Genomic DNA, 24,946 nt, shown 5'->3' on the forward strand with positions numbered 1-24,946 from the left:
TTTTTTTTTTTTTTAGGATTAAAACACAGGTTGTGTGTAATTGTCAGCTCCCTTGCAGCAGCCGTTGCTGTGAGTGTTTTCACATGTAAGTGCTCCAGCAAAACACCAGCTTAACCACAGGACTCCAAGATGGTTTCTCCAGGTGTCCTCCCCCATYGTCTCCAAACTCAGCAACTGCACCTGTGAGTGAGCAGGTTTAGGGTGAGGGGACAGGCACAGTGATCTATCTCCCTGTGCTGCTGCTCCTTGGGGCCACCTCCAAACAGCGGCAGGGCATTGCTGGGACGCACCCTGCCATGGACACATGCTGGAGAGAAACCCTTCCTCACCAGGTGGCTTAATGACATTTCTTATTTATTAGGAAGCCACATTTCTTTTCACAACCCTATCTTGGCCCTGGAGGTCTGAGGGGTGCAGAGGTGGACCACAGGTATTGTGTTACTCTATCCTTCCCTGACAGGCCGATATTTTTAACTACCCTTGAGAAACATTACTGTGATTTCTTGTTCCTTTCTACCAGCCAGGACAAAACCCACTTAACTAAGGAAAATAACTGATTGTTTCTTTAAGGTGGGATCAAGTGGAAATTAAAAATGTGCAGATACAGAGGTTGGGGGGCGGGAGGTGAAGTTTTGTCACCATTCTCATTTTCACTCACCTCCTACTTAAAATTCATCCAGGAAGGTAGGCAGAAGAACACAACAGCTGCTAAAATTASTAGGTGGGAATCATTTTTAGCAGGCACAAGTGTCTTTGTGGTTTTCCTGCTCACGCTCTCCCCCTCCACTCCTACCTCATCCCCAGCTGGCTGCACTTTCCTCCCRAGAGGCTCTCGTGTSGCTGGTGTCTCTAGTAGGAGCCAGCCAAAGGCAATCTGTCAGTGATGTGTGGCAGCTGCCCTGCCGGCCCCCGCCGGGACCAGCCCGAGGAGGAGCCCTGGCCTCGGCTCCTCGGCCCCGGGGGGACTCGCTGCTCCGACCCCACCACTGGCACAGCTGACACGAGATCCTTGGAGATGCAGAGGAGTGTGAGGAGGAGGCAGCAGCTGCTTATGTTTAGGTTTTGCCAGAGCAATAAATTTTGCATTAGTACTAAACAGTGCACACTCCAAATGATGCAGACTCTCAGGGTTTTTCTTCCCTGCCAAAAGTCASTGTTTGGTTAGAATTTTATTTTTTTGGAGCCAGTGTTGCTATTAACTTGATGGTTGCCAAAGCCAAACAAAGTGCGAAGTGTCCTTTGAGAAATCTGTGCTATTATATACATTAAAAGCTGGGGGATGCCAGCATGCAGTCTCAGCTTGCAGCCTCTCTCATGCTTTGCTGATATTGCCAGGATCCTATAAACGCTTTTCTGCATTTTTTTAAAGAACATTTTCTTGCCTAAACTGCAGAAGCTCAAACTTTGCATTCTTWGGTCGGATTCTTGCCTGGTAGGGGATTGTACGGCTCATGGGAGGAGCGTGCAGCGGCCCCGGGGCGGGCTGGCTGGACAGGGTGGAAGGGTCAGAGCTTGAGCCAGCACAGAGCTACACCCAAATGCTGGCTGCAGCCCGTGTTCCCCGCCCCGAGAGCACCATGACGTTACAGAGCTGTTAACCCACTAACCCTGGGCCCCCTGACACACTGGTGAATGCAAACAATGGGCTGGCCCTGAGCAGTRTGGAAACAATGCCGATTGCTGCCCGGGTGGGTCCCGGCAGCGTTAGTTACCGGGGGCTGACAAGAGAGGTCTTTGAGATTACCCTTGGGTCTGTGGCAGCACTTTGGATTGAGAGCTGGGGCCAGTTTCACAGGGCACAGTGTGCGTACTCCAGGTCAAGCAGTTCCTGGCCCAAAGCCGCCTGAAAAAATATCCCTTGGCTTGGATGCTCTGTCCTCGCTCTCACCAMCACCCTTTCTCCTCTGTGTATAGCCAGTGATGTCAAGCAATAGAGCAAGGGAGCTGCAGAGAAAACTCTGCCCTGACTCCTGCTGTGAGGTGGCACAGATCAGTCCTATGAGATRCCTACTCCCTCCACCCCACAGCAGAAACCTGGAGAAACTGCAATTTAGTTCACTGCTGGAACATGTAGCCATGACTCTGGGTCACTGGGTTGCAGGCAGAGCCTTGTTATGCCCTGTGAGGAGGAAGTGTGCTCAGATCCACTCTCTGAAAGCGTGGCTGTCCTCCACCACCTCTGGAACAGCAGCAGCAGCAGCTGAGAGGTTCTGAAGTTAGGTCTGGATCCAGGACTGCAGGTTGTTGGCTCTGCACCTGTTGCTCCCCACAGGATGATGTGCCATACAAGTTGTGTCCATTGCTGCCTGTCCTTGCCCAGCTGTGGGCTGGCAGTGGGGCCAGGCAGCATTGTGTATACAGGGGGATGTTGTGGTTGCAATGGTGTCATTGCTGCAGGTTGTCACTGGGAATGGGAGCTCACCAGTGGATTGGCTCTTAGGGGTAGCTGCTGTTACAGTCTACTTGTTGGGACTCACTGTGTCATGTTGGGTCAAGGCAGAGCAGTTCGTTTTCTTAGTCCTTTTATTCATTCTCTTTCTTTGGGTTTTGTTTTGAAATTAATTGGAAAAGTTGTTTAATGCCCCTGGATTTTTGAGAATAGTATTCCTGTGCACAGATGCAGGAGTCCATAAAAAGGAAAACCAGGTATTCCTTTTAGTTGTTACGATGACTTAATTTTTGGGGTGAACTGGAGGATTGTATGATGGTTAGTCACAAAAAAACATAGAAACTGGAGTGTAACATTGGGCAAGATAATTACATCTTGCTCTTTTCCACCTTTTCAGCACCATTCCTGTCATGACAAAATGAAGGGAAATATTTTTTTGTCTTCACAATAATATGAAATAATTTTCCAGAAACTACCAGGGTCCAGATCGCCTTAAGCAGRGTTATAAAACTGCATCTGGTTCAGCACAGAATTCACAAGAGAGAACGGCCAAACTGTACCCTGACAGCTGGCTGACATKCCCTTCCTGTGGGGTCCTGCTGCATGCAAACCCAAAGCCCTGGCGGCCCCTGTTTGTGCAATCCCCCTGTTGGCCATGCTCAGAAATGTGACTTTCGCAGTTTGCAGCTAATGCTTCTCTCTRCCGTTACCTTCTGACTCCTGATGGAGGAGGCAGAGGGAGCCAGGGGCCGGTTATCTTTGTGGGGAGACAGCACAGCAGCATTTCCTAGATGCTGATGATTTTTTTAGTCCCATTTAATGACTTGCCTCAGTTAATGAAGTTTGTGTCATCTTCCACAGCTGTTTTAGAAGATGTCTGAGAAGCAGGGTCAGGGGGGGGAAGCTCCACCCACCAGCAGCACAGGAGGGAATGTCCTTTGCCACCAGTGTCACACCTGAGGGCGCAACAGCATCAAACTGTATTGAGGGAGTAAAACAACATTTTCTTTCCACTTTCTATTTCATTGCTTTCTAAACTCAGAACACAGGTGAAAGAGCAAGGGTGTCAGATTGAAGAGAGACAAAGCTGCAGTAACATACACCAGAGTGCCAGGTARGTCMGTGAAACAAATTTGAAAACTGARGGTTCAGTGTGGACACARTACATTACAATATAGAAGAAAATAYTTTATATCCATAGAGAGAAATTGACACATTATTTAAGAAAAAAAAATTGAAATAAGCCAAACCTAAATGTACTTCAGGAGCCACAAAAAATAAAAAGTGAGAGCTGTGATGCATTAGCTAGATCAGCTGCACCACCTTTGTCTGTCCAGAAGCTGCTTGTGTGCCTGAGGAATGATGCTGACCATTTTTCAATGGATACTTACAGCCTGCAGATAACATAGGTTYGTTCCCTGTTGTTCTTTGACAGCAGGGCCCCTCAAAGAGCAGGCTGAACTCTGTATCAAGGAGTCAAAGGGTTAAAATAATATTGCCCAAGTGTGTCATTGCTGACTAAGGTCCCRGGCTTAACAAAATCCCAAATTATTCCTGTTCCACTGATGTAATTTGTTATCCTGAATTTTCCCCTATTTTATTACTTCAGCATTCCTGTGTCAAAGTCACAGCTTCAACATGTATTCTTCAGTTATTCTCTCAAAACCTGGCAGAAATATGAGTTGGATGATAAACCAGTTCTGATCTTGTTTGTATTTGACATTATTCACCTGGTGAGCCTTGCTGGGGTGGATTCTGTCCCCTCTCCAGGCATCTCTAGCTCATTCCCTCCTGCCTAGTTGTGTAAGTGAGATATGTTGGGAAATGACAGTGGTTCCAAAGAGGGAAAAACACCAGGAAAAATGATTTGAAAAAMCACAGTGTGTGGTGAGGSACTGGACCAGATTGTCCTGAGGAGTTGTGGATGCCCCATCCTTGAAGATGTGCAAGGCAAAGCTGGATGGGGCCCTGAGCAGCCTGGTCTAATGGAAAGTGTCCCTGCCCTTGGACAGGGGCTTGGAATKAGTTGATCTTTAAGGTGTCTTCCAACCCAAATCATTCTGATTCTATCATTCTCTGACTTGTGGCCRTATGGTGTGATCCTGATCTAGACCTTCAATAATCAGTGCAATTTTTACCCAATTCCAACCTAATGTAATTGATTAGGATAAGACTCTCTCCACCTGGTGAAGCRCTTACTTTAGAACCAGTTATTTTTTAGCTTTTTTTCAATAGTCTTACACCTGAGGCATCACAGTGTTAGGGTCCCAGTGCTAAGGTGGTTCCTTGATACCAACAGACCATCAGCATAAATSAGGACAGAGAGTATTTCACATCTATTTTATACTATCTGGCACAGAGCAATGGAAAACTGGAAAAACAAAACCACAGACTACAGAGCAGAATGAATAAAAAAAACAAAAAAACAAGTCCTTTATTTCAGGAAACTCTCCAACAACCTCTAGTATGCATTAGTGAGATATCAACTTTCTGCCTTGCAGAAAGAACTATAAAATATTATATCTTAGTCCTGCACACTTTAAAGTTCCTTGTCCTTTATTACAGCCACTGGTTTATTAAAACTGGAAATGGACCTAGACTAAACCTCTGCCCAACTATGTCTGAATGGCTGCATCTGAGCCCTGCATATTTTGAAAACTGGTCTAATGTTTAAAACAAACCTAAGCCCAAAGCAAAYCCAAGCAAAGAGCTTCTCATTTCTCCTCCCTTAGCTTCCTCCCTGAACAAAAATCCTTACCCCTGGACATACAAGGCCATTMGGTTCACGAGGTAACTCTTTACCCACTGCTGTGGAAGGCAAGACATCCAGTGTGGTTAGCAATGTCTCAGGATTGAAACTCAATCCACTTTAAACTCTTCCCAACCATATATGATCAATGTGGAGTTTGAAAGTATGTATGTATTTATTTTAGGTTTACTGATGTGATTTGTTCTGTTTGTAAGACTAACTGGCAGTGAAAGGTATTCATTTCCTATCACTTTTTTCCATATTGTCCTTCTCCTGTCCCTGTAGTTTATGGTCTCTATTAAGGAATGTAGTCCTCTGGATCATTTTTATTGGCTTTGCTTTTTAATAATCAGTATTTATGCTTAATACAGCATTTTTTTTGGTAACAAAATTTGTAGCTTAAAAAACCCAAAGCAGTCCCTCTTTCCCTTGGACAGATTTGAAATGCGATTACTTTTATGAGTTATAAATAAAGGCCTGGTAGTTGATGTTTAGTGGGAAACTCTCCCAGTGTATTTCAGAGCCCTGTTTTTCAGCCTCCTCCGATAAGAAAACAGCTGACTTGGCATTTTGGGGAGCTGTTTCTTGTGCTTTCTCCTGCTGTATCTGCCAGGGGTTAGCCAAACTCCAGACTGCAACGTGGCCAACCCAGGAGCTGCCTGCAGCACTCGGCTGCCTTCTAATGGTAACACCACACTGGTGGCTGCTGAGTTCAGCCCTTGAGCTGCTGGATCAGGCAAGCTTTGGGCCAGCAGGTTGTTGTCCCCAGGGTCCCGCTATTGGTGGCACCTCCACCAAGACCTGGSAGGGGAGGTGACAGCCTTTACTGCACCGGGGCACAGCTCATACCCTCACCATTAGGTCATCCAGAGCAGCTCATAATGATGGCTGCTTTTTAATTTATGGCTCCCGCAGAGTTTGTTTCAGAGGAGGTAATGCAGCTCCACGCTGTCATATGTGGTCATTTTTTCCTCATGGTAAGACACTGGGATAAGTTTCAGGCATAGAAGATGCAKCCCCTGGGTGCAGAGACTGGCCAGCTCTTCCTGCAGGTACCCTGCTGATGGCTTCAYCTCCAGTCTGGCAGGATGGTGGTTTGGGGAGAGATAGGAATCTTAAGTGATAAACGAATGGGGAGAGATAGGATTCTCTGGTGATAAATGAGTGGGATAGAAATCTCACTGGTGAATGAGTGGCTTGAGCTAAAAGCAGCCACTGACAGATATGACTGAATTATGCATGAGTTTTGTAAAGCAGAGGGGAAGGTTTTAAGTGACTAAAACCTATTAGCCTTGATTTGCAATACCAGTGTTTTCTCTTGACCTTGCTTTGTGAGATCCTTTTGTACCAAAGACCAAAGAGCATTCATGGACCCAAAGGTTACCTGAAGGGTCTGTAACTTGGCAAAGATGCTGCTAAATGACCTGGAAGAAATACTTGCTTTTGGCGAAAATGTGCTGGTCTGTTATTGGGTTAGGCTACCAGCCTCTGCTAGGTTTTTTTGAGGTTTTTTTTGTCCTTGTCCATGGTCTTCTCCAGCAGAGGAGCAGCCCAGGAGAGTTCAATGGGAAAGTAAAGTAATCCTTGAATCCTTGTAAAAGAAAAAACAAAACTATAAAAACAATCTCTCTGATACTAGTGGGTAAGGATCCAGTTAAAGAGATGATGATCCAACTCAGAGCCTGCTTCAGTAACTAAAAAAAAAAAAAAAAAAAAAAAGAAATCTAGTATTTAAAATGGAATTAATTTTCTCTTTGGATTGTGGTCAGATTGGAATCAAGTTTAATTCCTTCAAGCTATGCTTTCCCTCAAATCCCATTAGTCTTTAAAAGCTTTCCTAGGGGAAGCCAGTTCATTTGTCTTAGAGCACATTGTACTGCTGGACTCTGTCTCAGCAGAGAAGGAAGGCTGGGCTGTAACTGCAGTCTCTCCTAATGAACTCATAGCTGTCACACATCCAGGACTAGATGGGTTTGTCTGCCCCTCACACCCACCCAAAATATAGCTGTGTCCCAGGGCAATGACCCCCACCCTTGGCCCCTCAAGGCCTGGGTGATGCTGAGGTACAGGCTGATGCATCCCGTGCCCCAGAGRTATTTTACAAGGACTGGGATATCTAAAGCAATTCCCAGTCAATTYTTTCCATCAATATCAATATAAAACCATTGCTGATAAAACTTATGGACAGAATGATGATAAACAGGTAATGACAGGAGGAAAATCAAGGACAAGAAGGAGAATAGTGTGAAGCTTTTTACAGCCAGCTGCAAAGCTGTGCTTCTGTAAGCATGGAGACAGCATGTATAAAGTGACCACAACAGCCTAAAACCTGCATATCCAAAGGAGTTAAGGACCACTGTGCAGTCAAAACCAGTGCTTCCATTATTGCTTGGGCAAAAGGGCCACTGCAATTGCTGGGGGTAGGAAACCCAAAGAGGGGAAGTTTAAACAGGAGAGACAAAAAAAGGTATGCTCTTTGTGGTTCAGGGACTGCTTTCWGAAGATGTTGAAAAAGTAGGCAAGTGAGAGAAAAGAGCAACAGAAATTATCTGGAGTAGAAGAAAATTGCTTAAAGAGACTCTTTAGCTTAAAAGAAAATAAAATGGGAGGGAGGGAAAGAAATATGCGGGAGTGACACCATATGGGTGGAATGTGGGAAAAATTTACCAGATACTGAATTTACTCTATGAAAGCAGAAAAAGTCATACCTGGAACCTGAGGTGTGCAAATTAATATAGGAAATGGGGATAAGTGCCTCTCTGAAGATGTGCTGGAAGTTATTAGGCTATATATTAAGAGTCACTAGTTGAGACAWAATGAGTGACTTGTATCATATAGGCCGTCCCAACAGATGCTTTAATGCTCAATATTGGCCTCTGACTCAATCTTCACTTCCCAGCACTCCTTATCATTTCTTTCTACTCTTGTTCTTAGTCTGTTCCTGGAGGAGTTTTCCTCTCTCTCTCTTTCTCTCCACTTGTGTTTTTATTACACCACTGCAGACAAAAACTGGCAGTTTGAAAGGTCCTGAAGGGAGTTAGTCTCCCAACTTCATCTAAATTCAAAGGGAACTGGGTGCCAAACACAGACCTTGCGAAAGCCTCAACCCAGAGCCCTGAAATTTGGTGTAGCTTTGAAAACCTCGTAAAAAGCAAGCTTGCTGATAAGTGGGCTGTCTTAAGTTTTATTCCTTCATCTTAAGCATTTTTCTGGTGGGGGTTCTATAAATATACACAGTGATGACTAGAAATAAGAGAGTACATGTCTGGCTGTCACACACCAATTTTCTGCAAGGAAAATCACTACAGTTGTTTAACTGGCTCTTTATCTCAAAGCAGCAAGTATCCAGACRGTTGTCTCCAACTGTTGTTATTAAATTCAGCAGGAAATCCATCCTGTCCAAAAGAATTATTAGTTTCCATTGCTCCTGGAAATGTCCAGAGATGTAATTTGTGTGTATTTGTGTTGCCCAAGTAGCCGACCAGTGAGCAGGGCCATGGTTTGATCTTGTCCTCGAGCTCTGGGAGCTGGGGGGCAGCTGCAAAACTGAAGTCAGCATCTAAGCCAGCATAATAAGCCAGGGGTTTATTTATGAAGGCAAGTCTTCCCAAAACACCCCARTTCTTCCAGCTAAAAATATTTTTCACATCAAAGGGCAGTATTTGAAATTAGTAGTTTAACATGTCAAAGAGGTGTCCAGATGCCATTAACAGCAATTTTTGCTGTGAAGAAGTTGGCTATTTCTGCCACTGGTCTGTGAGATTCCACAGTTTCCCTTTTCACATACAAGAGGAAATAACTGCGGTGGCAGTCTGGTCTTTGTCAGAGCTGTAGGTGCTCAACCACAAAGCACTCCCTTATTTTACCATTTATACTATCGGGAGTGGGAATCATCTACCAAAGGAAGCACCAAGCAAAAGCAGAATGGGAGAGAATTTTGCCTTGGCCACCTGCCCAGAGCAGAGTCTCYGCCTTACCAGTGTCATCTGAGTGCTGGCAAAGAGGGAACACCCTGGGGACCTTACCCCTTGCTGTGCAGGGTTATGGGCTGCCAGGGCTGGTAATTCCTCACCTGCTGCCAGGGATGCTGTGCTTCCAGCCACCCTTGTTGCTGCCTCAGTGTGCAGGTGACCAGATACAAGGCAGCCATCAGAGGTAAATCCTGGTGCTCTGCCAGTCTGCAACATACAGGCTGCAGTGCAGGAGAGCTGGCACATATACCCCRAGTTCCTTACTGGACCTCTTTCCTTGGCCAGTAGCTGATGGGATGGAGAAAGCGGCATGCTCAGCCTTGGCTGGGCCTTATGCTGCAGTGTTATGTCTGGGGTCATGACAGCCATTCCAAAATGATGGGTGTTATCCTGGCATAAGCGAGGCAGCCTGTCAGTGTAGTTGCAGTCCTCAACCACCAGCCCCWGCTTGTTTTTCAGGAGAAAAGCTTTAACATGTTGAAAAAAGTCCAGATTTATCTTTAAAACTTTGGTTAAGTTGAAAATCATTGTTTTTCTGGCAAACTAAATACAGTAACTTTTTTAAGGGGCTTCTGCATGAGGTCTTCATTTAGCTCTCAGTAACAGCACAGCCRTGTATAGCCATCTGGCAAAAAGTCTTCTGGAGAAATATGACAGACAGCACAGAGATGCTGCCACAGCCTTCAGAAATAACCAAGCAGTACTGACATGGTTCAGATGTTTTGACTTTACAGAAGATCCTTCTGGACATACATAAAATAGGCCTCAGTGAACACACCCCCTCCTCCCCAACAGGCTCACTGCCAGTGTTGCAGCAAATAATGGCTGCAGTTGGTGGTGCAGGATGTCCCATGATACCAATGGGCAGTGGAAAGCTGGGATTGCAGGCGGTCAGGGAGCACTGCAGCCTYCCAGCACCAGCACAAGCTGCTGACACAGTCTTGGGGAGTTGTGGGAATCACACTTGTGCATGACAGTGAATTTTGCCTCAGTCAGAACACAAAGATATTAATATCAGCAGTAGATTTCTTCTCCTACTTCCAGAGGGTATTTCTGACCTCCAGAAACATTCACACACATTTGATATTCAGAACTTCTTCATCTTTTGACCTTCTCTTTTACTGTCGCTATGCCTCTGAGCAGACAGCTTGGATGCCCAGGTCACTCGTGGTTAATCTGCCCAGGAGTGGCTGAGGTGTGTTTTATTTTCATACATAGCCACACATGCCGAAAAATAATTTTACCCTCTGTGTGTTACTGGTGAATGTTCAAGGCAAGGTCAGCACAGGGAAATGGTGAGCAGTTCACACTGYCAGCCACACCTGCAGGTCCCTGCCAGTCCTGCTAGGAGGAGCTGGACATTCTGGCCAGTGGTGATGCCCTCCCAGCCCTGGTCCTGAGTAGGCAGTGCAGGCTGGCTTTCCACAGCAAACTGGCTGAAAATGGAGTCCAATACAGGTGTATGCAGGGAAACGATTTAGAAATCATTCCCAGATGTTGTAAAATGTCTCCAGCTCTCAGCCAAACTGCTGGGGGCTTTCAAAACAGCTTACCACTAGCTGGAAAATGTTTATAGAAGGAACCAAAAGGCCAGAACATTCATTCATGTTTGATTGCTCAGTGTGAGCCTGAACCCCTTCCTTGGTCTTGGGCTACTTGAGCAGGTAGGCTGCAAGGAAGATGTGCAAAGCCTTATCAGGCAGTTCGTTCAGGAGTGCTTATGACTTTCTCAGAACTACTTTCTGGCCGGCTTTTTTCCAAAGTAACCAACCTTGCTCTCTCCCTCTGGCACTGTGACCCTGGAACAAGCGTATCACTATTTTGGCATGTGTGGGACATGCTACCATTGTACARCAATATTATGTGGCAAACACAACATATGTTTTGGAAGAGCGTTCAGTTTATTTTAGCAGCTCAAATTTACTTGACCTGTTTAATCCAGCTTTCACACTACATCATTTCAATGACTGGGACTGCTTTTAGGTCAYGCCCCACAGAACATGTGCAGCCAGTTGGCCTTTCAGCTGTATGCTTAATTGTCCAAAATGATTTCCATGTGATTAATATAAACCCTGAACATCCATGATAGGCCAGGCTGCTCCATCAACCACGTTATGTTTGGCAGGTGCAGGATCTGTCCCACTGAGAAAGGAATAGTGTGAACACAGCATGCTGGGGAGTCCAGACAGCTTCCTAGCTGGGTGTTATTCGATTGCTCCTTATCTAAGCTGTGTGTGAATTAATATTCACACAGGCACCTACAGGAAACCAGTGAGGGGCAAAGCTCATGGCACAGACAGCCCCATCCTGCTCTGGATGCTGAGCCATGGCATTGTGTGGCTCTTTCCTTGGGCTAGTTCTGGTGTGTGAGCTGCTGCCATCCCCAGTGATACTCAGACATGTTTCTTCTTCTGGAACCTGCCCCTCAGAAACCACAGCGTAGCGCTGCTGCAGCAAGACCTGCTGTGGTCCTGAGGCTGAGGTGAAGGTGCAGGGCCAGGTGAGTCCCATGGGTGCTGCAGGTGGTCTCTGGCACATGCTGCTCTGGGGGATGGGACAGCTGAGAACACCCTGCTCATGGATCCCACCAGAAGCACCACAGGTGTCATCAAGGGATGAACAGCCACAATGGTTACACCCTGRCCCTCATGCTGCTGCCTGACACACCTGTGCTGCAGCTGTAGATGTGTTTTCTGTCTTGCAGGGACTTTAGTGTAGTACCCTGAATGGGRTCCATGCCCCATACAAAATGAGGCAATAGCTGTGGCATCATTTCTGTATAAGAAAACTGCTCTGTCMCCTCTTCTACCTTCTGCTTTTTCCTGTCAATAGTAACAACCCTCACCCCTGCCTGGCAGCCATTCCCTCACCAGCCAACTGAATTATCCTGGAGACAGGAGGCTTTTTTGGGTGCTAAAACTTTACAAGGCAAAGACTTACAGAATMCACCCATATGCCCTGCCTGGAAGCTGGCTCCCACCTCTGTGGAAAAAGCCAGACAGTCTCAATTAGGCATTCGTGGAAAGTGGGGACAAGCTGGGGCTGGAGCCAGAAGCTGTAAAAGTTTCCATGTTTGCCAGCACTGATCCTGCAGACCCGTCTGCTCATTCCATCTCGGCCTCCTTCTCACTAGGCAACAAAATGTGCTAAAAGGAGAAATCAAGAAGATCATTTTCATACCCAGCATTCTTTGGTTGGGATGATTTTTGCTGTGCTATTAAACCATTGCTGTCACTTGTCTTCCCTGATGCTGAGGGGAGTAAAGTGCTCCCCCAGCTCTGTGTGTTCCGCCCCAAGGAGCTGTGCAGTGGCTCCACTGACACAAGTGAAGAGGCTTCAACCAGGCCATTAGTGGGGTAGAAAAATAAGATTCATCCCTGATGGGAAATCCATCCAAATGCACTGAGGATTGACAGAGGGAGCTTTGGGAAGAAGAAAAGGCCAGACTTACTTGGCAGTAACCCAGCTGCAATTGGCCACACCTGGCCACTAATGGAGCAAGCAAGAACTCAGCTGAMACCCCTTAGAATGCAGTGCTGTCTGCCTAATCTGAGGGTTTTTTGGTTCTCTGTTAAGTCAGTGACTGGAGAAAGACCAGAAACCACAATTGAGTCTGGAAACAGAGACCTTGATTTGCTTCCTGTGAGGGCAGGGAGATGGCTGTCACTTACCTGCATCCTTCTGCAGAACAAATAAATTTCTTTAGAGTTTTACTGAGGGTGTTTGTCTGTGATGYAGGTGGTATGGGGCAAGGGCTAGCAGAATGTGTGGCAACACAATTGAGGATGTTTGTAGGGGACAGCATGTTGTTGTAATTTCAAATATGCTTTTGAAAGAACAGGGGCAGCGCAAAGCATGTAATACGACTTTACACTTGAAATGAGCAACTGTAAAATACAGGCAGTGGGGAGGAGTTGRGACAGGCAAGAGAAAGTGGGGAGGTGGGAGGCATAGAGGGACTTGAAATTTACAGTTCTGGTTATTTTAGGCATTATCATTTACAAACTAAATCTACAGGTGATGGAGTTTCTGATGAAGTTTACCAGCTTTGTAATCTAAACATACAAGTCTCATTCCAGAGCAGATTTTAATCAACTGGGGTTTTTGAAATTAATTTTGGGGATTTTTTTATTTGTTTGCTTGCTTATTCTGGGTAAAAGGACACAGCCTTGGAGTGAATTAGTAGCAGATTTCTTTTTCCTTTTTCTTTTTCTTCYTAGGTATTCCTGAATGGAATTGGTTACATGTTGGAGACCAGAGAGCACCTGCGAGTTTCTAACTCTTAAGAAAACAGAATATGTGCCAGTGATGAACAGAGATTCATATGCCCATCATTAGCCACTGTATTGTCTATCTTTACAAAAAGACAGGTGACAAATTTCCTCTACTTTTCATATTTAGAAAGCTATTTGAAATTAGTCAGATTTGCTGGTAAGGTGTTGAAGGGAAGATCATGTTAATGAAGTGCTTTCAATTCTCATTTAAAAAAAAAAATCTAAGATTTACTTCACACACACAATCCTTGAGAGAGCAAATCACACATACCTCAGGCTGAACTTCACCTTTGCTGGGACTGTAAAGCCTGATTCGAGACCCTACTGTTTCTTCTGTCATGCTGAACTCTTGCAAAAAGGTGCAGAGGGTTCAGTGTAGGGAGAAAATCAGGGGAGAAAAAGGTCACTTTCCTCTCTTGGCTACGTTTATTTCACAAAAGCCTCCTGATATCTTCTTTGGTCTGAATATTTCTGTCTGCCTCARAATGACATTTCTCGCACTCATAGACACATGGACAGAGATTTTTATGGCAGAAAAGGTAAAGTGTTTCTCAATCCAGATATGCACATCTCATGTCATCCCTGAAACTCCTGGGTGTGAGGCTGCACCCTGGGAGTAAAATACATTCTTTAAAATCAGTAGATGGGTAGATRGGTGCAGGCTAACCAACCTCTATGTTAATTCAGGGTGTCCTTGGCTGTGGCTCAGTGCTGGCCAGAAGGGCTTAGCATGGCAGAGCTGAAACCATTATGGAAGCCCAACACAGCTTGGCTGCCTCCCATTGTGACATGGTGCRTGCTTCAGCCAGAGCCTAAAATCTCATTGTTATGAGCTCCATTTACTGGACCTTTTGGATTCTAAGAGGTGCTTAAACACCTCTTAGAAATTTTCCTTGACTCAGTAAATTCCTTTGTGACCCCAGAAAACCATATGGTAAGGCTATTCAAGGGCTAAACCCTGTCATGCCACTTGGAGAACAAGAGTGGGCAGTGTGGCCCAGCAAACAGGAATGCAGTGTATAGGTGCATTTAAAATAACTTTAAACACAGTTAATTAAAATAACTTTAAACACAGTTAATTAGGAACAGCTTTTTAAACAAAAGTATATGCAATGAACTTAAAAAAAATTAAATCCAAACAAAAAAAAATTGCTACAGTAGTGCAATATTTTGTTGGAGACTAAAAATTATGGTGCTGTTTCAATTTTTCTGCCAATTAGCCCAACCAAGCATGAACATAGGTGAGTTGCAAGGTCTTCCAAAGCTTGAATGCTGGGGAGCTAAACAGTATTTCCCTGGGCATGTCTGTTTGAGTCTTCCCCACAGCTGTCAGGTGCCTGTTGGGTGCCACATATTTCCTTACAGGAAGCATWCAGTATGTTTACATTCACATACCGCAGCACCTAATGTCACACAMAACAATAGTCCTTGGGCCAGGACAACAATCAGACTAGCACCTTCTCAGATATCTTCTTTCCTACAGCAGTTTAGTAAGGGAAAAGATACGAACCACAGGCAGTCAACCTTCTGCTGGCATCATCTCTCGCTGCTGGCAGCTTCTGTGCTTTGGGACTTCCTGAGCAGGGTCACAGCTTCATGGTTAATAACTCTTGCAGAATTAAATTTCTTTTTTAATGTGGTTTTKTAGTTGGTTTTGATCTCATTTCTTCTTTTGACAGCTATAATATCCTATGACTATGCATTWCAGTCTGTTGTGTGAAATTTTTGTTTTAACTATATTACTTCAGATATTTGTATCCAAACTGCCTTCTTCTAGGASAAAATTGTAAAAGCAATTAATATTTCTTCCTTTATTTGCCTATAGTGATCTCTTTTCCAGAAGATGGAGGCCCAGTGCAGAGTCTCCTTTCACAGGGCAATACTTTCTTTCATCAGTTATGAATTTTTTGATTTCTTTTTCATCCTTTTAAAGTGATAAGGATCATATAATGAATTTTTCTCTTTAGTATCTTTTTCTCACTTCTAAATCCTCTATCTCTTTTTTTAAGCTATTATGACATTGGGTTGAACAATCCAAAATTACGCAATGTACTTATTCCTGACTATTACTAGTTAATTTAAAATTTGTTATTCAATATACACTGTTGGGGGTGTCTTTCACTGAGCATCAGGGACTCTGTCAGCCACTACTTGTGTTTGGTTTTGCTTTTGCTACTCTAATCAGTGCAGTACTGCTCACCTCCAAACTTAACAAACTAGGTTTTATGTCTTCAAATCCTAGGACATGTTGGTGTGAGTAGTTGTCTTTATTTAACTCAGAAAGTTTTAATTCAGTTTAATTCAAGAAATGCAAAAACCTGCGGTAGCCAAGTATCCAAAGAAGTAACCACCCCTTAGTGGGTAGACAAGGTATTAGTTGCTATGTATAATTGTTTTGTCTTCAAAAATTGTCCAATGTATTCAGAAACTTTAGCAGGGTACATTGGAAAGCAGTTTTAATTGTTTGATTTCACTGTTTATTGCTTGCATAGYACACACATAGTGTGTGCTATGCAAGCTTCTGTCCAGTTAAGTTTACTTGTGTCTATCCCTTAGTGAAATTTCTACAGCTGCTGAAGTTTTAAATGTTGATCTTTCAGTTACTGTGAGCATTAAAATGAGAGTTATTTATSTCTCATAGAAATGAACTATCCTTTGCCTCCCAGCAGCCTGTGAAGATTCCTGTTGGTGGCACTGATGTCTGTGCTCTTTTTTGTTGCAGCACTGTCAGAGAAGGCTCTGGAGTTTATGCTGCAGCAGGCACAGCCAGGCAGGAAGCCCCTGCACCTGTGGAGGAGCTGGTGCCCATTSCCTACTCCCCTCCGTCCCCTTCCCACCCCCCACACAGCTGGCCAGCACAGATGGAGCCCTCAGCAAACAGGGCCAATAGCCAATTTAATCGAGGCAGAGAAAAAGGAGGCCCTTTCTAGGGGCTGWGGGTTTCATCTCTCTGAATTTTGACCTGAGGGCACGCAGCAAAGGTATTTTTTTTTTTCCTGGGCCAGTGGTATTTGTCTGTTTATCATTGTTTTATTTGCAAGCAGGGAGTTTTGAGGTCTTGCTTCCTGTTCCTTCTGCAGTGTCTTCCTGCATAATTCCTTCAAGTTTTGCTGGGTGAAATCAAGTGGGGCATGTCTGGMTCCTTGGAAATCATTTGAGTTGTACCTCCTTATGTTGCAAAAGTGTACAAAAACTTCCTGTGTTACAAAGCAGTGAATAGTCCATGTCTTAGGGTCCTGAGTGAGATTACACAAGTATAACATACAGACTGTTTCCCCGTCCTAGGTGGGATTTAAGGTCTAATTTGGATGCCTACTAAAGAGTGGGAAGATCTGAGGAGGGGCTTTTGGTGTGATGTGACTAACTTGAGCACACAGTAGCCTTGGTGTGCTGTTTAAATTGGTTTTCATTTAAGAATAATGAAACAGCTTTTTATTTCCAAGTATCAGTGTTATATGAAATCCCTTTTATGAAAGCCTTGTTATTTTTCCTGTAGTGGGAATCATTTGATCCTTCTATTACAAGTGGGTTGTTGCATTGTCTCTTGAGCTCATTCATACAGAGCAGGAAGGTGTAAGTGCTTAGCAATGAAAAATGAGGGAAGACTAGTTTGATTGTTTTGTTGATGCCATATTGTTTGTGTTAATCTACGTTTGAACACAAAAATTATTTMTTTGAGAAATCATAGAAAATTGTACTAATAGGAAACTAGGACTTTGCAGTTCTACTTAGCATGTTTTCTTGTCTCAGTTGAGTGCTAAATCTGAGGTGTTTGTGGGGTTTTTGGGAAACCTCAGGTCTTCTTTAAAAAAGAAAGCTGTATTTCAGTTCTGAGCTTGGCTTTGTGGCTTGTGTTTGCTATGGGAACAGAGCTGTAGCCAATTTAAAGTGAAAAGCAGTATGTTTTGTTTTTCAAACAAAAATTTACCAACTAGTTCTGAATATACRCTTTCTCTTTTCATGGGGCTTGGCTGGGGATGTCTTTCATCATTTGATGAAACAGTCATTGTTTTTAAGGCTTCGGAACTTTACAATTCCTTGTCAACCTCTTCTTCCACCACTRCATACCAATCCACAAACGTGTGGATGTGGTTTGATCTCTCTCATGTGGACTGAATGAGGACTCAAACATTTCCAGAAGTCAGGCTTGCTGTGTGATACAAATGATGTCAATGTGGTAAAGATCTCCAAGTGGCAAATATGCACTGTGTTTGTAGGGAAGAACAGGCATAGAAAAACTGTGTGTTGGTGTGTCTAGTAATTTTTTTCTGCTTGTTATAAATGAAGAAGACCTCTTGTGCTAGAGGCAGGATACTTAAAATCCAAAGTTAATTTCTTGATGCCCTTATTTTAACTTCCAGTCACTACAGTGTTGTCAGTCTCAGTAGACACTGACCTTTGGGAATGTAAGAAGAACATTGCTAATACACAGCGAGCATTTTGTAGGTCTAGTCTTTCTAACTTCTGGTGTTTGCAAAGAGTGATGAATGTTTTTATCATTAAAGCAACTTTCTGGCACCTRAGCTTTCCTATCCAACCAAAGGCTGCAAGTGTACTTTGATTATAGAAGGTTTTCATTGAGAAGGAAYGTTAGACAACAGCAGGCTGTTAAAAACTAGGAGCTGGCACCATTAACCCAAGGTGTCCCACTATGTCCAGGCTCATTGCAGCACAGGGACTCACTGCAGTGGAGAAGCATCCCATGGTCTGGGTCCCAGCTGTGATAGGGCAGGTTTGCTCTGCAAGCATGCAACTGTGACTGGCTAGGCCATACCRAGAACCCACTGCAGCTGGGAGTGAATTGTCAAAGGAAGGAATGTTCAAGAAAACCATGACACACTCTTGTAGGTTCTTTTCCAATACTTTAATACAGCATTAAAATGCTAGAATACTAGAGGAAAGCTGTATACTATCCAGCAAATAAGGCACATGTCGGAATGCCATTTTATGGACAATCCACAACAGAGGTTTTACAGTCTCTTTAGCAACACAGTCACCAGATGAGCAAGCTGTCATCTTGATTGCTGAAACAGAACTGGTACCTCTGAGGCCTTTGTCCATAGGTTTTGTTTGTTTTAGCTGTACAAGTTTATTAACAGTTACAGAAAAAGAAATTATACAAATTGCCAACTGAATCTGACAAGGTCAGTGGGTACAGCTAAACAAATGTAATAATCATTAGGTTAATTTTTTTTAAAGCTGAAGAAATTCAGAAGATAGTGTTAGTTTTAGCACTATTACACAATGCAGTGAGTGCTGTACTAAATAACCTTTTAAAGGAAACAAGAATCCAGTATAGGGTTGGGCAGACCTCCCTTTTTAGCATGGTAACATATCAAACTAAAAACTCAATCCTTCATAATATAATCAAACTACATGAAATGTAAAGTGTAAAATGCTTCGAATACGTGCACATGCATATTCTATATTGCTATGAGTTCTAATTAAAATAAACATAAACCCCTACAAAAATCTACTTCAATCCTTTTCTCTTACATCCTTTGATTGATATTATTGCTGTAGATGATACTGCATAGCTGAGCTCACAGTCTGCAAAGAGTTGTGAAAGTCAAGTTAAACAGTGTCCCAACCAACTTTCTTCCCCTCTAGTTATGGGGAAGGAAAGAACCACCATTTGAAACCCACCACTTGTGCTTCGGAGTTTCTGAAAGCCGAGTCTCCACGGTGCTTTTAACATCTTGYGTGTCTCTCACAAGGCCATAAAGTGACAGTATACTGTTATTTTCTCCTCACTTGCTACATGTCTAGTGATAGCTTTTCTAGCACTCCTTCCCCAAATGCACATAAATAAACCGTATAAGCATTTTCATATAAGTCTAAGCACTTGAATAATATACTGGTTACTTAATACTGATATTTTCATCCAAGGATAACAAAAACAATATGGCTTAAAGAATTGCAAGGTTTTTTGTCAGAATTATGTACCAACTTTCATATAATATTTTATGTAGACAATATTTCCTTCTTAATGTAGTTCTGTTGCATACTTTATACAGACAAAAGCATTGTAAAAAAAAAAAAAGTAAATTATTTCCATAAATATTTTCTTGAGGATACATCCTTAGTTCTGCAAAATACTGCAAAATACTTAAGAAAACTCTTACCTCTGTTAGTATCCTAGTTGAGAGGAAGGCCCTTCTGAAAGCTTCCCAATTGTAAAAACTTTGCCCAAAAAACTAACAATACTTTTTTAAAAAGGCCCTCAAATATATACAAAAAAGTTACTGCAAAGTGTTTCCAGATAACAATTCAGTATTATAAGAAATATTTGTAACCATTCAAAAATTTTAACATCTAAAAAGGTTTCCAAAATACACACATAGTATTAAAAAAAAATTGAAAGAAACTCTATGTCAAGTATAACTCAAGATAAATACACATCTGCAAGTAAAACTGTAAAATACTTCATACAGGGGTAAACATTTATATCAATCATCTATAGCTAGTAACTGCACACGATTGTCCCTTTGAAATTCATCCTAGAAACACAATCCATCATCCCTATATCTAAGATCTCAAACAGCCCTCTGAGCACTTGAGCGATATAGCAAACTGAATGGATAGCACTGGTTTTGCAGATAAGGAAGAGATATGGGTTGAAGCCCAGTTGGGAGTGGAGTGATATCTGAAAGAATGATTTTTCTATGGGGATAGTTCCATCACAKTTTAAAATATGTTGGCAAAGGCAAGTGGAAAATATATGTCCATCTACTTAACTTGAAAAACACGTGTTGATGATTTATTGCTTACTGTTCAGTGGACAAATTTTAGGATCCAGAATAGGAAAAAAATCTATGTGACTGCAGGAAAAAGAGCACTAAACTATGAAGTCTGACATTTGCAAAAGCTCTAAACTTTCAATCTTTTAAGTAGGTTTCTTTTTTTWAAAAAAATGCTATAGTGTCACAGGTAGACAACCCATGTATAATCTAAATTTCACGTTCTACAAAAAGGTGAAATGTAGATAATACTTGTAGGCRTAAGGCTTCTCTCAGACATATGAAACTTCACATTTTTAGTTTAAAAACTAAGTCCCATATAATGGGGAACTTCAAAATACACCTATTTTCAGAAATAATATATACTCTTGTGTATTTATCTGAAATTAAATAGCAACTTTGAGACTAAAAGGCCTCAAACTTTGCTTGTGTGGCATCATTTTACATCTGTGGTAGCAGCAGTAGAACTGGCTAAAATGGGGCCATCCTTTAAACTACTAGGATTTTTCTTCATCTCCTTTAAATGAAGTGTTTGTAATAACTTCATTGTAGCCTCATTAAGTTAAAGCAGCTAAAAACCTACAACACACATCTCAAATTACTCAAACATTTTTCCGGAGCAGTGCCATTGCCAAATTTGATATGAAATGTTATGACCAACTCATGAAACAAATTGTGGGGTAGTTACTTTTTTTTGGCTGATTTTTGTTGCTGTTTTTAAAGAAATAAATGAAAGYTTAAAAAAAGAACCAAGAGAGTGAAAATTAAAAAAAAAACAGTGTGTGCTGGATATATTGGTAGGCTGTTAACAGCAAGCACCTGAGGTTAACTATCCAGTTTGCCAAATAAATGCACAGACCCAAACTGCTCTCAGCTATACCCCTAAASAGTACTCGGTTTAGGGAGTATTTAGGCCTCTATTGATTTTAAAACCTTTTTATTGATGCTTGCTTCAGCTCTGCCAATACAATCTACTAATGCCTTCAAGGATTACTAGCTGATGCTCTAAATGCAGAGCTAGTTAGAGAACATCAAAAAGCCGTCTGAAAAATTTAAAAGATAAATCAATTCCTCATTTTTCCAGTCAAAAATCCATATATTTACCTTTTTTTTCTGATTTGGAAAGAGTTGGTTCCATCTATARGTGAATTACCTTTGTGCGGGGAAAGAGAGAATAGAAGAAATGAATGTTTTGTAATCAATCTTCCTTTTTTTCCTTTGAAATAAATATTCAGAATGTCCCTTCTGTGTCACTAACTAAAAGCCAACGGTCATAAGCTGCTGTGCATTACACATGTGGATGTGTTTTTGCAGCAGCTCYAACGGCACAGACTCGAGTGTAGAGCAAACACCTCAGGCCAACACTCCAATCCTATGAGCAAAGTCATGCAGGGAGGGACAGAGGAATCSTCCCCTTGCCTAAGCTTGGTGCTCCTGCCTTCCCCAGGCCCCAGCTTTTAGGGAGCCAGGTTTGAGCCCTGAGCAGGGAGGAGGTGCCCAGGGCCCGATGCCACCTGCATCCCGCACCAGTGTGGRTCTGTGGCTGCTGGCTTAGGCAGTACAAACTACGGCAGTGTTGCTTCTTGCTTTTCCACACATTCTGTTCTTTATTCGCTTTTCCCCAACATGAGTGTAGGGGGAAATCTGCTCTCCTTTTTATTACAAATATGCTAAGTATTACTTAAATACTTTATATGTCTTCTGCCTAGGAACACATCAATAATATAAATACTGAACTCTTGTAAGTAAGCTCTTAGGGATTATTATGCTACACCTATAGACATTAATTGTGTTATAGTAGATGGCATGTATTTTTAGTACAATCTAAAAATTCATAAGCTAAAGGTATTGCCTTGCAGTGTTGAATCTGGATAAGCAATTCTGAATAGGGCACTGTCATGAAAATACCAAWGCTTATAATGGCATCTTTTAGTCAGCTTTTTGTCAGAACCTGTGGTGTGTGATATAGTGATATAACTATATCAAGAGTTGTGCTATTTTACTGATTTAGTGGTTATCAYAACATGGAGATTATTTCAATATAGAACAAAATGTTTGATAGCAATATCTTAGTTTCAGGGAGAAAATAAAACAACATTTTCCCTTATCTCCATGTAAGKGTTTCTCTACATGTTCTTTAGCTAKATATTAATCATCTAGGTGATTTTTTTGTTCATGTACTATTAAGTGCTCAAGAGGAAAAAATAGATCTGGTTTAGAATGCTGCTCTTTCAAAATTACTCATGCTTGAAAYAAACTATTGAGACTAATCCTAGAGGTCAAGCTTTGAAAATCCACCCCTAGATTTGCTTGTGTATTTTCTTATTTGTATAGACAGATTAGTATCTTTGTTGAGAGAATTTGTCTCTAAGGTAATTTGTGAATCTGTGCAAAAGAATGTGTTTGCATTTGAAAATGCTAAAACTGCCTATCTTCACTGAGGCAACTGAACTGTTTGTTAGTGTTACTTTCAATAATATTATTTTCAGTTTAGTCGGAGTTGCCAACTGGGCAAAAGTAGTTTCCAAGTGATTAATTCAGTTAATTCTATTTTAGCATTACATAGCACTTTTCATCCAAGTGATGCCAAAACACTTAAGAGATATTAAGTAAACCTCACAACTCTCCTGTGAGGTAGGTAYACTAAAGTATTATTACCCCCATTTTGCAGTTGGGGAAACTGAGGTCCAGAAAGATCTTGTGACTTACCCAAAATCAGGGAGCTAATGGAAGAKCTCTGGTCAGAAGCCAGGAGTCAGGATGCTTATCCATTGCTCCMACCAGCAGGCTGGGTCACTTGGGCTGCCCATAAATAATGGAGTTTGTAAAATACATACACGCCACTCCCACCGAACAAGCAGATGCAATCTTGCCCTGCTTATAGCAAAGCAGGGAAATGGCAAGAGTTTCACCCTGGCAAATTTGTCAAGAGTTTCACACTTYCTATATGAATGCTTGTGATAAGTTTTCCACTTGCTTTATAAGAGCTTGTCTTGACATACTGGTAACATCCTGCTATCACTTGGCATAAAACACCCGCTGTCTTTGCATTATGGAACTAGTCCTCAGAATAAATTTAGTTTATATCAAGTTATTTAGGATTTAAAGTATTTTCTCTAAGTATCATTCATGCAAATCAGTATCTCTAAAGGAAACTTCATAAAAATATAAATTGTTGATGTAAAAAAAAAACCCCAACCTCAAACATTATCCCTCTAATTTTTTTTAGTGGATGCTACAAATGAATTGCTGGTTGTGACCTTTTGCCAATGTACTCTTATTTAGACATTCAAACAGGATACTGTCTCGAGGTACTTTCAGTTCATGTTTGCCAATCCCTGATGAGATGTTCTTTGCAGCAGGATGTCCCTGTGCAAAGTTCTACCTGAAATGGGACAATGAAATATAATCTCCTACATTTCTCCCCAGATATGTAGGTGCTACAGGAAGACATAAAGAAAGAGGGTTATATAGAGTGTTCTCCATGCCTCAAAACACCCCTATGGCTAACAAGCTTCATATTATAACAAATTTCTGTAGTAAAAAACAGGACATAAAAATATTTCCAGAAAGTGGCTTTAAAACTACTATAAATAGTAAGTTTGGCTARTCTTTCAATTAAGGGGTTTGGGGTCAGTTTTAAGTATTATTATCCCCTTATTCTTAGTAAATTTAGTGTGCTTGTGGCCTAATGAACACACCATGCACATACAGGGGCCCTGTCAGGTGCATTATATGACAAGAGAAGGACCTGTTAGTAGCATAAACAAGCCAGTTTTGTCTCCCCAAAAACCTCTTGGAATCCTTTCTGATGATCTGGGTCCCATTATGGCATTCCTTTTCTACCCAACCCACACCCTCAGTTATTCACTTTTTTTTCCATGTCCTGCAAAGATTATTTTGCCTAAGCCCTGCCCAAGAGATGGTAACAAATAGAAAAAGTCCAAGAACTCAGCAGCACAAATCTTAAGACTTTGTAAAACTGGGAAAGCGGTAATTCTCCTTTTATGCTGTGGTTTGTTTCATTTTCCTTTGTCTTGTCATATAATAAGAACAGTGTTTGTGTTGTGGGTGAGTGCCCCACAGTTACTGAACCTCTGCAAAAGCMATACATAAAACATATATTCCTTGTGAACATTACTCCTTGCCTTTTGAATAGTACTTCATTTCACCTGGCTGTGATATAGGGTCTGTGTAAACAATCAGCAGAACCTGTAACTGTAGTTCTGCAGTGAACACCATCAGTAACACTGTGTGTACATATATAAATTTGCATATATATGTATACAAATCATAGTCCTGTAAATACCTATCGCATGCATGCACATGCACAGGAGAAATGTTACATTCTATTAATGGTAAGGCATATTATTAGATAGGCAATATTGGCAATTATTTTAGCTTTTATCTTGATCTGTTGTGTTGCTGTTGATCGCATGCTGCCAGAGAATCTTTAAGGATGATGGGGATGGGAAGAGGCCACTTGGAAGGTTTATTGCACACGGCGGCAGTAGTAGCCCAAAACTTTGCACTTCTCACACAGATGCTGGGGATGTTCTTTGCTCTGATCTGAAACATCCAGGCCATCCGGCTTTTCCAGGGGTCTCTGCAGTGGAGGGAAAGAAATCAGATTAGATCCAAGATTTTGTCCTTGTTACTCTTTATTAAGTGTGTAAAGTCTATTTTTACATCCTAACTGACCTTTCTCCTGRTAATTAAAAAGGTCCTATGTTTCTTTCCTGAAGGTATGGAGTGTTTTTCTCAGGCCTTCAGCCCTACATTTGTTCAGAGTCGCCTCACAATTTTATGTCATCCTTCATAAG

The 24,946-nt window shown here is 42.1% G+C and overlaps 1 protein-coding gene across 1 annotated transcript in view; it reads right to left on the reverse strand.

Moving 5' to 3' along the window:
- Positions 1-18,233: 18,233 nt before the first annotated feature.
- The window catches only part of ZCCHC24 (zinc finger CCHC-type containing 24), a 102,512-nt gene continuing 95,799 nt past the window's right edge, over positions 18,234-24,946 (reverse strand). The window contains exon 4 of the mRNA XM_057365202.1: positions 18,234-24,729. Within this exon, the coding sequence (XP_057221185.1) occupies positions 24,616-24,729 (114 nt within the window). The 3' untranslated portion in view covers positions 18,234-24,615. The remainder of the gene's footprint in view (positions 24,730-24,946) is intronic.

This window comes from Malurus melanocephalus, unplaced genomic scaffold, assembly GCF_030028575.1.
Source record: "Malurus melanocephalus ecotype Western Australia unplaced genomic scaffold, MMel_1.1 scaffold_49, whole genome shotgun sequence".
In the NCBI taxonomy this organism is placed as follows: Eukaryota; Metazoa; Chordata; class Aves; order Passeriformes; family Maluridae; genus Malurus; species Malurus melanocephalus.